The sequence below is a fragment of the Drosophila mojavensis genome, unplaced genomic scaffold, assembly GCF_018153725.1.
Source record: "Drosophila mojavensis isolate 15081-1352.22 unplaced genomic scaffold, ASM1815372v1 contig_136, whole genome shotgun sequence".
In the NCBI taxonomy this organism is placed as follows: domain Eukaryota; kingdom Metazoa; phylum Arthropoda; class Insecta; order Diptera; family Drosophilidae; genus Drosophila; species Drosophila mojavensis.
Genome location: NW_025318667.1, coordinates 15,213,456 through 15,227,210, shown reverse-complemented (window position 1 = coordinate 15,227,210; position 13,755 = coordinate 15,213,456). Strand labels below are relative to the sequence as shown.

The following is a 13,755-nucleotide window of genomic DNA, read 5'->3' as shown; positions in this document are numbered from 1 at the left end:
CAAATTTAGGGGGATGCTTACAGTTTTTATCGAACTTTGTGGATGTTCTAAACAGCTGATTGTTTAGCTGTCTGTATGTTTATTGGTGTATACTTATGTATATATTATAGTACATGTACATATATTAATCTGAATCACTTGAACTATTGCTATTTAGTGCTAACTTAAATTTTAAGAACGTAATTTGCTCGTTTAAATAATTGATCTCGTCCTTGTACAAGTCCGTTTCATAAAGCAAATTCTGAAATTCGCTGGTCAAGTCATCTGGTGCGCTCCTCACTCCCGCTCCCTGGCTCTGACTTTGGTTTTGGGTGTGACTTTGACTTTGACTTTGGCTTTGGCTTTGGCCTTGGCTTTGGCTTTGACTTTGGCTCGGCTCTGCCTCTTCAAAGCTTAAGTAAAGCTGAAAGAACTCCCGGCCTCTGCTGCGACAAACGGGGCAGCTGTTGGACCTATTCGATGGAAACGGATCAGTCTTTGCTTACAGCTTCCGTTCAAGCGGGCTAAACTTACTCCTCCCACCAGCGCTGCAGACAATGCCAGTGGAACACATGGCCACAGCTGCCACCATAGATTTGATCCGACACTTTATACCGCTCCGAGCAAATAGTGCAGCTCACATGGCTGCTACTCCTGCTGCGGTTGCTGCTTCTGCTTCGATCGGCACTCATTGTCGTAATGACTTACTGACCACAGCGCAGTAGCTGCATTAGTCGCATGCCAATTGTAGTGCATTATCAGCTACTCAACTCAACGCCGCCCGTTGCGTTTGCCAAAACTAACAATGGATTTCAGCTTCGCTGTTTGTTTGTCAACAACTTTGGAAATAAACAGAAACAAGAAACTTACAGAAAATATTATATGTTCAATGTTTATGTAGATCGATATACCGACGAATTTGCGGAGCAGACATGAGAATATATGTATGTACATATTTGCAATAACATATGATACGCTGTCAGTCTGTTATCAGCTGCAAAGCCCCTTCGACTAACTTCCTACCTAGAATGTGTTTAGGGTATAATAAAGTCGCAGCTGATTTCTCTCAGTGCAGGCGAAGCGCGATCGTACAAGAGATCGTGCCTGGCACTGAGACTCAATGCTCACTCGCTCTCTCTCTCTCAGTCTGTATTTCTCTCTCTCGCTCTTGGTGCACTTAGAGATAAGCCTCGAAACGGATTAGAATCAGTGCTGTCATTATTTTTTTATTCATATAAAAAGCTAAATCGTCCAATAAATTAATAAAAAAAAAAAAAAAAAAAAGAAAAGGCTGTTATTACCTTAAACATAATTAAGCTTAAAAAAACATCTAAAATATAACTTTTACTCTTTAACTTTAACTTTTACTTTTACAATTTAACTTTTACTGTATGCCCATGAATATTTATAAATATACATACGTGTATTTTATACAAACTTGTCGATCAAAACATAACAAAAATCAATTTTATATGTCCCGATATCAACATCCTTAGACATGCACACGGACCGGGCTAAGTCGACGCAGCTTGTCTCCTTCTGCTTGCTCAAAGAGCTTTTAAAAGCTTTTTCGAATTTCTAAAGAGCTGACCGTTATTTTCCCGCAATCTCACTTTTAAAAAAAGGCCAGATCTGACGGAAAAGGGGCGCAAATGGCATCGCTGACTACAACAAGTATTAGCATTTGCCCATCGATGAAAATAAAAATTATTTTTGTGATTGTATAGGCATTAATTATATATTCGACCGCATAATTTGCAGCACATATACACAAATTAAAAAAAAAAAAAAATTTATATAAAATATAGGTTGATTAATATAGGTACAAATGTATGTCTAGGTAGATCTACAAATAGAGCATATTTATATATATGTATGTGTGCATTTTTAACTACATAAATGGAATGGTTTACGACATTCTAAGACTATTCGCGTGAGGCCCAAGGTCTCCTAATCGAAGTCAAGTGTTGAAAAAAAAAAAAAAAAAACAAATAAAAAAATTTTACTATGTAGAAAAAAAATGATATAATATATATTAAAATAATCTAAAGTTCGTTCGTTGCCCGACATGCACAGCTGTAAATATGTAGCGTAACATAGCCTTATCAGTGTTATGTTAACAGTGCACAAGCATATTTATGGAATGTTCATTCAAAAATTGAATTAAAATAGTTTATAAAAAAATTCGAAAAAAAAGATAGAGTTTTGTATATGTTTATCGGATGGAGGGATTGGATCGATAGCGGTATCGATCGATAGAAATATATAAATAGCGCTTAGTTTAGTGGTTAATACTAGGTGCGGACAAACGATAAATATCTATAAATTAATACGATTACGATATATGTACGTATGTATATGTGCATGTGTCGTTTACGATATTCCGCATACGAAACATCAATTTCGAGTACCATTTACGATATTTGCATAAATATCAAAAACAGTAATCTGAATATCGTTTACGGCACAGGTGTCAACTCACATATATCGTAATCGTTATAGCTTAGTGTAGAGTTTACGAGACACACTTGCATATATCGTAAACCGTATAGAGTGCTATCTATCGTAAACGATATGGAGAGCACAGAATACAATCTACGATATATGTAGCATGTCGTAATCGTTATTGAGTGTACGATATATGCTATACGATATACGCTAAATACATGGCGCACGGCACGTAGTGGGGAGGGGGGAATGTAACAGTTACGATATTTGGAATTAAAGCATTTCGTTAGTCTTTTGGATTTGGAGGCTTCGTCAGCACTTGGCTAGCGTCATCCTGGTCCTGGACCGACGCCTGCTGCAGTGCATCATCCTTGACCGTCGCATTGGCGCTATAAGATTGGTTTCTCTTCGGACTGTCGATGTTCATGTAGATCGGTGATTTGGTCACCTTGCTGGCCATCATCGTCGGCGCTGGCAGCTCCGTTGCGGGCAGCTCCTCCTCCTCCAGTATGATGTCGTCCCCCACCATGGTGATGCGACGATGCCCCAGCGGAGCCAGCGAGCCAGCTGCGGGTCGGTAAACGCCACTGCTCAGGCTGCTGTTCGCCCCGCTGCTGCAGCTCGCCCCGCTGCTGTTGAAGCCGTTGTTGATATAGGAGTGATTGCTCTTCTTGGGTGGCAGCCGGTTGCTGTTGGAGCTCCCGTTGCTGTTGCTGTTGCTGTTGCTGCTGGCTGCGAGCGTTACCGAAGGCGGCGGCGGGGTTGGGGGCGTAGCCAACGGCGGCAAATTCGAGCGGCTTATCAGATCTGGACAGCGGGAGAGCAGCTCCAGTGACTGACCCGATTTGGTTGCCGGCAAGGACGGGCAATCGGATGTCGGTGCAGGCGCCGCTGCCGTTGGCGACGCCGCTGCAGCCGCTGCTGCGCCGGCGGACATCTGGGACACCAAAGTGCGGCTGTGGTTGTTGCTCAATCCGGTGTCTTTCCATTTCTCTAAAACAAATTGTGACCGTGACTTAGCGGATGTGGTTCGCATGCATAAATCCAAAACGGATCCACCCGGTACGTACCTGCAGCACTATTCGCCCCATTCGATTTGCCAAAGGGCAGCAGGAGGCGCGCCGGCTGGCAGAGGACAACCGTCTTGTAGGCCTTACGATATTGCTTGTTCATGATCACATAGATGATCGGATTGATGCAGGCGGACAGGTAGAGCATGATGTAGCTGAAGATGTGCAGACTGGGATGCTCCACATCCTTGTCGGCCACCTTGACAATGGTGATCGGCAAGTAGCAGACGACAAAGGACAGAAAGATGGCCAACACCATTTTGGTGATGCGCCATTCGTTGCGCTTGGCGCGCACCTCCCGCTGATCCTTGACCCGCGTGGTCGGCTGCTTGCCCCCGGCCGGGATCACTGTCTCCGGCACGTCCGTGGAGCAGCTGCTGCTGTCCGTGGAGACGCGACTGCCGGCCACTGTTTGGGACACCGTCTGGTTGTCCGCCTGGTTGTTCGGCTGGCTGGCGACCGTCCTCAAGTTGTTGGGTATGGAGTTCTGTTTGGTGGCATGCCGCTTCATCCGCTGCTCGGACTTGTGCACTACCCAGAAGATTTTCGCATAGCACGCAATGATCACCAGGCAGGGTATCACGAAGGCCGTTATAAACAGCGTCGTCTTGCTGCTATGGCCGTGCGCATCGCTCATGATCGAGCACGTCTGCAGCCGCGTGTCGTACCCGAAGCGCCCCCAGGCGCCGAGCAGCGTGGGCAGCTGCATGCCGTAGGAGACCAGCCAGCAGGCGGCGATCATGACGGCGATCCAGTGGCGCTTGTAGATGCGCGCATAGCAGCTGTGATGCGTGATCATCACATACCGATTGATCGTGATCATGGCGATGCAGAGCAGCGAGACCCCAATGTTGCCATACTGGATGAACGGGATGACGCGGCACAGGATCTTGCCGTAGCGCCAGCCGCCCTGCACGAAGCGCAAGCCCTGGAACGGCAGCACCAGCGCACAGAACAGCAGATCGGCTATGCACAGGCTAAACGTCAAAAGATAGATCATGATCGGTATTAGCAAAAGCGATCAGCATTATCTACAGCGATCTACCTGATAATGAAGGCGGCGGCCACATTGCGCACTTTGGGGCACTTGAGCAGCGCGACAACGGTCAGAAAATTGCCACAGATGCCGACGATCATGATCAGAAAGGTCATGATCGCCGCAAAGGTCAACAGCGATTGCGAGAAGCTGCAAATGTGAGAGATAATTAGTTTTACTGATTTCCAGATGCATTCCAGATCCTTAAAGTATTCGCGATCGTGATAAGAAAATTCACCAAACACCGATCATCGATCACCAATCGTCGATCAGCTCCATCAAGTGATTGCAAGTGATCCAGAGCATACGCTGTAAACGCTCATAGTTGGATGTAATTGGGTTGATTTCCGTGGTGATCGCAGCGCTGATCCTTGAACTGATCGTGTCGACCTTAAGGCCCAATGCCCATATCATATCTCCAGTGGCTTCCGCTGGCTCGAAGACAGCCAGCATTGTTGTAGATTCGCTCACACAGACACACAGAGAGCTGTCGATCGGTAGCGATCACAGGCGATCCTCTGTTGGCGCTGCGAGTGTCTGTGGAGCGGCGCTTGAAATGGGCCGCGTAATATTAACGATCGGTTATCGGACCTCTCACACTGCGCTATAATTAACCAGCGCAACTGGCAGCTGATAGGGTCGAGGGCAACCTACCCACTTTCATCCACAGCATCCAGCAGGCCGTTCGTTGGTGCCACTGAGGCAGCCAGCCCATCGCCGTCGCCATCGCCATAGCCCAGACTCGATGTTGTGTCGTCACTCATAATGCCAGATAAGCTAAGAAGTTCACAGAAACAGAAACAGAAACAGAAACAAAAAGAGAAAGAGCAACAGAATCAGAATCAGAGGATGATAATAAAGGCGGCGTGAGTACATGAGTTTACAGATTTCAGCTTGAGGCAGGCTTCAATAATGCTTAGCAGCTCTACCTGATCAGCACAGATATAATCAGTACTTATTATAAAATTCAAACACACACACACACGCATAGACAGGAATCAAGCGAAAATAAACAATGGAGAAATGCGATCGAAATAAACAAACGGCCTATCGATCGACAACCGAGCACTGCCAACTGGCAACTGACAGATGGAAGATCTCGACTGGGAGCTCTCGACTTTGATGCGAATCGGGCGGGGCTTTGGTGTCGAGGCGAGCTGTCCAACTGTCCAACTGTCCAGCTGGCGAGCTGGCGAGCTGGCGAGTTTTGTTTCTGTTAGCTGGCTGTTCCTTTGGACTACAATAAATTAGTGTCAATTAAATAATTTAAAGAGGTCACAGCGCACACTCAGCGGCCCAGCAAACGTCGTGCATGCAACATCTCTTTAGCTGCGGGTGCAAAGATCAGCGCCGAACCTTAATTAATTGAGTGTGCTTCAAATACAACTATGTACTACATACATACATATGTATATACTGTATATACACGCTATATATCACATCTATGTGTGTGACATTCTCGCACTTGTCTACCGAAATACCGGAACACTTTTCACATTTCTGTATTTCTCAGTAGCTGACGCCCAGTTATATGATATAAATATTTACTGCAGCTCTAGATCGGCTCAACTAACAGATCCCTGTTCTGGATACACAATCTCATAACGTAAGCAATATAGGTGTTATTTAATATTTGATAACCTTCCTGGCCTCAGTCAGATATAGCCTAATCCATACTTTCGTTTTATTTACTTTTCAAATGATTGATCGATCGATCATAAACTAAACATTCTCTAATGACAGTTGTTCCCATCTATCAAATAATATTACTGGCATTCTTTCACTCTTTCTGTTATGGCCTTAATAATAATTTGTTGTGTATAAACTTTTAAAAAAGAATGTCTTGACCTGACCTATGTAGAGTATTCTTGAACTATAAAACGTTTCGGTGCTAAGCCTATAGGCATAGAGCTTTACCATATCCATATATATGTACATACATATGTATTGCTCTTTTATTTAATATAATTTCATCTTTTATCAATATCTCATTTCAAAATATCTTCTACATAAAGAACATTGGAAACTATTTGTAGAATAAGTATTTGTGTGTGGCTTTGTATAATCAAATAAAGTTTGTTTCCATATATAAATTGATGTAGGTACATACGTATAAATAGAAGGTCTTATCAAAATAGTATAAACGTACATATGTTTTTTTTCTTTGGAAGCTGATGCTGAGCTATTCCGCAGAACTGAATGGAAATATGTAGCTTTGATAACAACTTCTCTCTGCTAGCTATAACTAATACATTACCTATTTAGGTCGTAATAATTGAAAATTGGCAGATAAAAAAAAAAAAAAAAAAACAATATTTCTACATTTAAAAAAAAAAAAAAAAAAAAAACTTTCAAATACGCCAAATGATTCATGTCGTTATTACTTATAACTTGCGTCTTCCTAGTATTACATTTACACAATTCTTCAGAAGCTAAAAGAGAATCAGCGAAATGTTGAGTTTGCAGAGCGATATGTAGATCGATAAAAAGTACATTCATAAATTATCCGACAATGGATTATACTATATACATAAATCGAGTGCATTTACTTGGCAGTTGAATATTATGTACATCGTTAGATCATTCTAAACAAACGTTACGTATACGCAGTGTGAAACAGCTCACGATCGTTTAGCACTGAGGCTGTCCAGTTCTAGGTACACTTACTATGCATGTCTCATTGCGTTGTTGTATTTATCTTATCGGCGTACACCCATAGAGCTCACCTGGTTTACTGGTGTGGCACATGCGATTGGTAATCAGCTTAGACTGCTCCGTCAGTTGGGCTGACATTCACGATCCGATCACTGGATTGCTCACAAATCACAAATTATACTCTTATCAGGCAGCAGCACGACTTTGTTGTTGTTTGTTCTTTGTTTTTCTATTCTAATTTCACGTAATCGCAGCTGGCCGCTAGAGAGACCCAGCGAGAGAGAGAGATGGTGAGAGAGGAAGTGTTTGCCGCTGCGACTCCAAGTCAGAGTCAGAGCCAAGCAGTAATAACTGAGCCGAACTTTATGCAAGTGAACTGAGCTAAACTGAACTGAACCCAACTGAGCCGAGCCAAGCTGAGCTGAGCAATGTAAACAGTTTACGATTCGCGCTCTCTGCTCACTGGCTTATTCACGAATGCTGCGCGAGGGAGTGAGAAGTGCGGCGGCCCGGTTGGATGATTCAAAAATGACACCGTCATGACTAATACATTTGGGATTCGAGCATTTTGCAGACTTTCGCAGACGCAGGTAGAAATGTGCAAGCGTGCGGCGCAGCACACGACACCGTAAGCGTATTTGTCACGTTAGCAGCAACAACAACAACAACAGCAGCAACACTAACAGCAATGGCACAAGCCTCAGCCAACTAAGGGAATGCCGCGATCAAAACAAAACGCACAAAATCACACTAGCTGTAACGGTTAAATGGCGTTTGACTGCGCGCGCGCGTTTATTTTGCGTTTGTCTACAACGACTGCACATTATCGAGTGCCCGCTTTTGGGGCGGCAGCTCGGTCGCGGTCGCAGTCGCCGTCGTCGTCGTCGCCGTCAATTGATATTCGTTGCTGGGCTGTTGACAATTTCGCTCTACAAGCACACACACACGCACACATGCTCACACCAACTAACATATCACACTCTCTCACTCTTCGCGTGCTCGCTCACTCTTTCAGCTCGCTCTCATTTACAGTATGTTCTCTCGCAATTGCTGTTGTTGTTGCTGTTAGAGTACTACATATTTATCAGTTGGTAGACCAGAGGGCGGCAGAGGAAGACATATGTATGCGATTGGCGATCGCGTTAGATATTGCGTGCATTCGTTTGTGTGTGTTTGTTTGTATATTGATTTTCTTATTCTTACAGATAGGCGATACGCATGACGCGACATAATTGACATTTCCAGCAATTCCATCAACAAATACAAATGCAGCTATTGCACATACATGCACGCATGCATACATACATATGTATATATTTGTATAATATATATTTCATATTTATTTTATATGCATATTGTATTTACACAACTTTAACCGTTACAATCTATAATACTCTGCCATTAATTTGAACGCTTTCTCAATATCCTCTAAAATATTTGAATTTTAAACTTTCTTTAAGCTATTGCAATTAGCACTTTTGCAACACTGGAAACGAGGACTGGCAAAACTAAATTGTCTATGTATAAATATATTTTTTTAGCATATATATATATATATAATATTTTTTTTAAGGTTGCACTTTAACTTTATTTATATTGGCATAATTCTTATCATTATTAGTTTATTTAAAATTAAAAAAAAAATAAATATATTAATAATTAAGCAATATCACTAATGGTAAGTGGCAATATTATATGGGTGCGCAGTTGTGTGAATGCCTGTTGCACTAAACACTCAACGGCTAAACGGCCATACAGTTTTCTCTTGCTCGATATCGGTAATGCGATATTGTAATTTGCCATCTGGGAACGCCAAATAATTGTCTTCGTGTGTGGCAATGCACAAAGTGCGAAAAATACCAAAGACATAAATAAAGCTAAATAAGAGATCTTTCAATACATTTTGGATTATTGAATGGTCGTTGATCGAGCGTTGCCACCTAGCACATATTTTGCTTTAGTTTGTGAATTGCAAAAGCTGTACGCGAAACAGTATTTTCGATTTTCGAAATTAAACTCAACATCCTAGCTTGTCTTGGCCTGTCTTTTCAAATGTCACGCTGCATGACTGTGCATCTACATAAATCACTTGGACTTGATTGGAGCAGTACTATAGAGTTTGTGTGAATCAAATAATTGCATTTCTAAACTTCATCGCCGGTTATTGTGTTTGAAATGGATTGGTTTCTTTTCACCTCCTATTTGATATGGTTTTTAGCCGCTTTTCAAAATCCATTCATGGAAATTTGGGAGCGACTGGAAGAAGCTCGAGATTTTCTTCGTATCGGCTATATGGCAGAACCGTCTAGCAATAATAACCGAATGAATGACTCGAATTTTATCTATAGTCGGCCAATACAAATGATTGACGAGCCTTTTGCAGATGCTTTCATCGGAAGCAGCTATGGCGGCATTGGTATGGATGAGGCTGGATTCGATGGGCCACAAAGTGACGGGGAACGGACCGGCGAGAACAACAACTATAATCTGCCACTCTTCTGGGTGAAACTGACAAAAACAATAAAAATGGTTGCCTACGATAATCCCAAGGCTATATATCTCCGATACGAAGCCGACTATAATGGAAGAACGCTTGTCACCTGGATCAATATTGTTATTGTAAGTCAACTGCTGTGGTTGTTCTATGCGCTGATCGCAATCATCGGTGTCATTCATGTTACCATGTATATGAGTTGTGGCCTTCTGAAATATTTAGCCAATCTAATTCTGAAGAAAATAGAAATGTCAGGTCTCCCCAAAAAACTAGAAATGTGGATTTTCGTCAAAAAACATGAATTGTGGGCACTCCTTAACAAACTAGAAATGCTATTCCGCAGCAAACTGGAAAAGTTGAGCTTTCAACGAATTCGCCAACTGTTTTCAAAGAAGAAGAATGATAAGGACGTCCCACCAGTTGTGCTACCAGTACTGCTTCCCCTTGAACGCTATGTGGAATGTTGTGTTGAGTCGGGTCTAGAGTCGGATGTTGAGTCGAATGCCGAGTCGATTACCCAATCAACTAAGGAGAATTCCGCAAGTTACCGCTGTGCCAGAACCATGCATATCAATGCTAGATATAATCCGATATCGAAAAGGTCTAAAAAACTCAACAAGCAAGATAAATTTATTCAATGGATCAAACAGGCTCCATTCCTGAATGGAAACTCCGATTCCGAAATTCGACTATCCGACTCTGATGGGGACGAGCACTTGAAGCTTATTTCCTCCAAAGAAAGCGATGAAAATTTTCTGATACCAAGCGATGAGCTAAAAGGGAAACCCAGAAGAAATTTTACAGTCATACATAATAATTCAAGTCACACTTTGGCTAGCAAACTGATAATTGTCTCTAAGGACAACATGACAGACACTGAGACACCCTTTAAAACAAAAATGTATATAAACGCCAAGAAAATGTGCAAAATTCTGCAGAGCGCTAGGCCGTGCGGCTGTCCATATTACGACCATAACCATGAATGTGATGCTGCCAAAAATATCCCGGAAAGTGGACAGGGCGATGGCGCTTGGATGCGTGAGGCTGCAAAACGAAATGAATCCTCAGAGGTTTTGGGAAAGCAACATAACAACTCGTCGGGACGGCTTTTCAACAGACGTGCAACCAAAGATGCATGTGACAGCGATGTGCAGGAGAAATATTACTCAACCGAAGACCTTTCTGACGCATGCACGGTTTTGTACAATAAGCAAAGTACGGCTAACAAGCAGAAACTGAACCGCAAGGATTGTCCACTGAAACCAAAAATATCAATGCCAATCGTACATAACGAATTTAATAATTCTCAAGACAAAGACTCTTTCAATATGGTAGGAGTTCTAAAAACATCGAAGAGCCCATCAACAATGAGTTTGCCAACTCGTTTGAAGGATATCATCCCGCTTACGCGCAGTTTTGGAAGATCTATGATGCCAACATCTTTTGTGGAAGAGAAGCCAGAAGCCGTAATTGATAATCCGATCAGCATTTCGAAAACTGACAACGCCGACACTGATGTTTCTTGTGACGAAGGTGATAGTTTGGAAACAAAAACCCCTGATACCACTATATATAACGATTTGTTGCAAAAGCAATTTGCTGACGCCCTAAGGATTTCTGAAGAGTCTGAAACTTCGATGAGCTCTCATAGTTTCAAGCAGGAGGACGGCAATTGGGTTGGCTGGTCCGTAAAGAAGAATAGATCAAATAAATGCAAGAAGCTAATGGACGTGGACGTAGGCATGGAAAGCGCTAACGAATCGGAAGCTAAAATGGACTACAGTGACGCCGACGAGCCGATGGGATCCACTTTTATTCAACAGCACGTCGAGACATTGAAGGACTCATTACAGGGAGGCTATCAACGTCCTGGCAAAAAAGTCGCCAAAAATATTAATTGGGTAAGTGGAGTAGCTTCAAAATAAGTCAATACTTAAACTGTATCACATACAGGCATAGCTCTGAATTACAAACTCACGAAGTTGAATTTTGCTTTGCAGACTCCTAGCAGCCCGAAGTAAGCAGTCAAGAATCCGGAGAGCAGACAAGTCTGAGCTTCAACTAAAAAATAATCAAAATATTAAAACTTCATCCTCATCTTCATTTTAATTGAGTTTGGGGAGAGGTCACACAATACTCTAATACTTTAACTATCATCTATATTAATTGGGTAAGTGGGGAGGTCTCATAATAATCTAATATTTAATTGTCTTGCATACATATTTCTATATATCTAATGGACGAATTTTAATTTTGCTTTGCAGAGCTCTAATAATCAATCATATGTAAGAAGTCAGGAATCTGGAGAACAGACAAGTCTGAACTTCACCTGAAAAATAATATATTAATCGATGGAACTCATCAAAATAGGAAACTTCATCCTCATCTTCATCTTAATTGAGTTTGGGGAGAGGTCACACAATACTCTAATACTTTAACTATCTTATATATTAATTGGGTAAGTGGGGAGGTTTCACAATAATCTAATATTTAATTGTCTCGCATACATAATTCTATATGTCAAATTGACGAATTTTAATTTTGCTTTGCAGAGCTCTATTAATCAATCAAATCTGGAGAGCAGACAGTGGTCGACGATTTCAAAAAATGTTGTGTTGCCCAAGTCTGGCTTCAGCTATCTATATTAATCAATGCAAATAATCAAAATATCGAAACTTCATTATCCTCTTCACCTTCATTGAATATGGGGAGAGGTTTCACAATAATCTAGTATTTTAATTTTATATGAATTGGTTATGTGGAGAGGCTTTCGAGTAAGTCAATACTTTAATTAAATTAAATATATATACATACTCACGAAATTTAATTTTACCTTGCAGAGCTTTCACAAACATATGTGAGCCGTCAGGAATCGGAGAGCAGCCTGGGGTTGACGATTTGAAAAGCTATGCGTCTGAGGTTCAGCTACTAAATACTATACTATACACACTATACTATATATTGCTGACATCATTCAAACTCTGGAAATTGCATAGTCAACTCAACTGCGGAAACTCAACTCAGGAAATAATATGAACTGGAATTTACCATAATTCCATCCACTATCAATATTTTACCATAACCCAGATTTTCATCATATATTAACGACCTTGAATTTAATTAAATCCCACTGTGTGTGCTTAACATTTCAACAAGATCAAATTTACTAACCATATATTCCCGACTGTGTCGAAACATCGAAGCCAATAACAAGTTTTTATTTTACATAAATATCATACCTAACATCACATTCCACTTGTATAATCGGATATACTACCGTAGATCTTTCTATATGTATATCTGTAACCTACTGTCAAACCTCATAACCAAATATACATATATCTATTAATTATGCATGTGTTGAATAGTTTGTGTCCTCACTCTAGTTACCTTCATGCCAGAAGTTTCATATCCGCTATTTTCTTTTATGAATTTAGATCTCTTTAAGTTCACACGTATATTTTCCTATTAGGTAGAGCCAATCTACATAGCGTTTGCTAGATCAGGATCTGCTTGACAGTCGAACAATGGAGAGACGTATCCGGAATAATCTCAGACGAACAGTTTTCATATTCTGATATTTTAAGTGTCTGCTACGAGTCATCATAAGCAGTCGTCATATGAAACCTGATGCTGAGTCATGCGATAGTTGAGAGCTACAAGGCGTGAAGCTGAATCAGCCATTAACTTTCTCAGATCAATCGCTACGGAACCAGTTATTCCCATTTGTCTAGAATCTTAAAGTGTGATGGGTTAGTATATGCAACGTACAGGTAAGTAATGATAATTAGATATAGTCATGCGATATATGTACATATTATATGATATATGATATACTGAACTAAAGCTTTCACACTATTTGCTATTGCTATAATTATACATATTTTGATTTTCAGAAACTCTCAACTTGCCTGGTTTACGAATGAGCGTCCACTGTGCTGTGACTGTCTTAAGTGCCCGGAATTACACGCATTACTTGAATTGCTGCATTGATAAGGGATCCGGAGAACGAATGGGCATATAAACATGGAAAGGAAAGGGGCCAAGTTGTCGACATTCACATTCTCACATTC

General features: G+C 41.4%; 3 protein-coding genes across 9 annotated transcripts; 1 reads left to right on the top strand and 2 right to left on the bottom strand.

Annotated features, from left to right (window-relative positions):
• Positions 1-43: 43 nt before the first annotated feature.
• On the bottom strand, positions 44-964 carry LOC6583902 (ERAD-associated E3 ubiquitin-protein ligase HRD1B). Its single transcript, XM_015161454.3, has 2 exons — positions 514-964; positions 44-452 (listed from the first exon to the last, which is right to left on the bottom strand). The coding sequence occupies exons 1-2, from the start codon at positions 669-671 to the stop codon at positions 125-127; spliced, it is 486 nt and encodes a 161-aa protein (XP_015016940.1). The 5' UTR covers positions 672-964; the 3' UTR covers positions 44-124.
• Positions 965-1,700: 736 nt separating this feature from the next.
• Positions 1,701-8,019, bottom strand: LOC6583901 (G-protein coupled receptor moody). 4 transcript variants are annotated; one of them, XM_044009931.1, is made up of 5 exons: positions 5,621-5,775; positions 5,188-5,310; positions 4,543-4,683; positions 3,498-4,474; positions 1,701-3,420 (listed from the first exon to the last, which is right to left on the bottom strand). In XM_044009931.1, exons 2-5 carry the CDS (start codon positions 5,295-5,297, stop codon positions 2,714-2,716), a joined length of 1,935 nt encoding a protein of 644 aa, XP_043865866.1. In that variant the 5' UTR covers positions 5,298-5,310; positions 5,621-5,775; the 3' UTR covers positions 1,701-2,713. The 4 variants fall into 4 exon arrangements, with proteins under 4 accessions (XP_043865866.1, XP_015016936.1, XP_015016937.1 ...); XM_015161450.3 differs by lacking the exon at positions 5,621-5,775 and adding an exon at positions 7,201-7,229 and having other exon boundaries at positions 1,703-3,420; XM_015161451.3 differs by lacking the exon at positions 5,621-5,775 and adding an exon at positions 7,260-8,019 and having other exon boundaries at positions 1,704-3,420.
• Positions 8,020-8,983: 964 nt separating this feature from the next.
• LOC6583900 lies at positions 8,984-13,031 on the top strand. Of its 4 annotated transcripts, none has more exons than XM_044009906.1 (5): positions 8,984-11,583; positions 11,636-11,852; positions 11,947-12,140; positions 12,235-12,456; positions 12,523-13,031. In XM_044009906.1, exons 1-2 carry the CDS (start codon positions 9,364-9,366, stop codon positions 11,639-11,641), a joined length of 2,226 nt encoding a protein of 741 aa, XP_043865841.1. In that variant the 5' UTR covers positions 8,984-9,363; the 3' UTR covers positions 11,642-11,852; positions 11,947-12,140; positions 12,235-12,456; positions 12,523-13,031. The 4 variants fall into 4 exon arrangements, 3 of the variants coding, with proteins under 3 accessions (XP_043865841.1, XP_002009562.2, XP_032588071.1); XM_002009526.4 differs by having other exon boundaries at positions 8,995-11,583; positions 11,683-11,852; XM_032732180.2 differs by lacking the exon at positions 11,947-12,140 and having other exon boundaries at positions 8,995-11,583; positions 11,683-11,852.
• Positions 13,032-13,755: the final 724 nt, after the last annotated feature.

What these genes read in the sequence shown, in the direction of transcription:
- LOC6583902 (XM_015161454.3), bottom strand. Translation starts at nt 671, where the DNA reads ATGAGTGCCGATCGAAGCAGAAGCAGCAACCGCAGCAGGAGTAGCAGC. An exon ending in CTGCAGCGCTGGTGGGAGGA is followed by an intron (nt 453 to 513) that starts GTAAGTTTAGCC and finishes TCCATCGAATAG; the next exon opens with GTCCAACAGCTGCCCCGTTT.
- LOC6583900 (XM_032732180.2), top strand. Translation starts at nt 9,364, where the DNA reads ATGGATTGGTTTCTTTTCACCTCCTATTTGATATGGTTTTTAGCCGCT. An exon ending in TCGCCAAAAATATTAATTGG is followed by an intron (nt 11,584 to 11,682) that starts GTAAGTGGAGTA and finishes TTTGCTTTGCAG; the next exon opens with ACTCCTAGCAGCCCGAAGTA.
- LOC6583901 (XM_015161450.3), bottom strand. An exon ending in GCCGCCGCCTTCATTATCAG is followed by an intron (nt 4,475 to 4,542) that starts GTAGATCGCTGT and finishes TTTGACGTTTAG; the next exon opens with CCTGTGCATAGCCGATCTGC. An exon ending in TGGGGCGAATAGTGCTGCAG is followed by an intron (nt 3,421 to 3,497) that starts GTACGTACCGGG and finishes AATTTGTTTTAG; the next exon opens with AGAAATGGAAAGACACCGGA.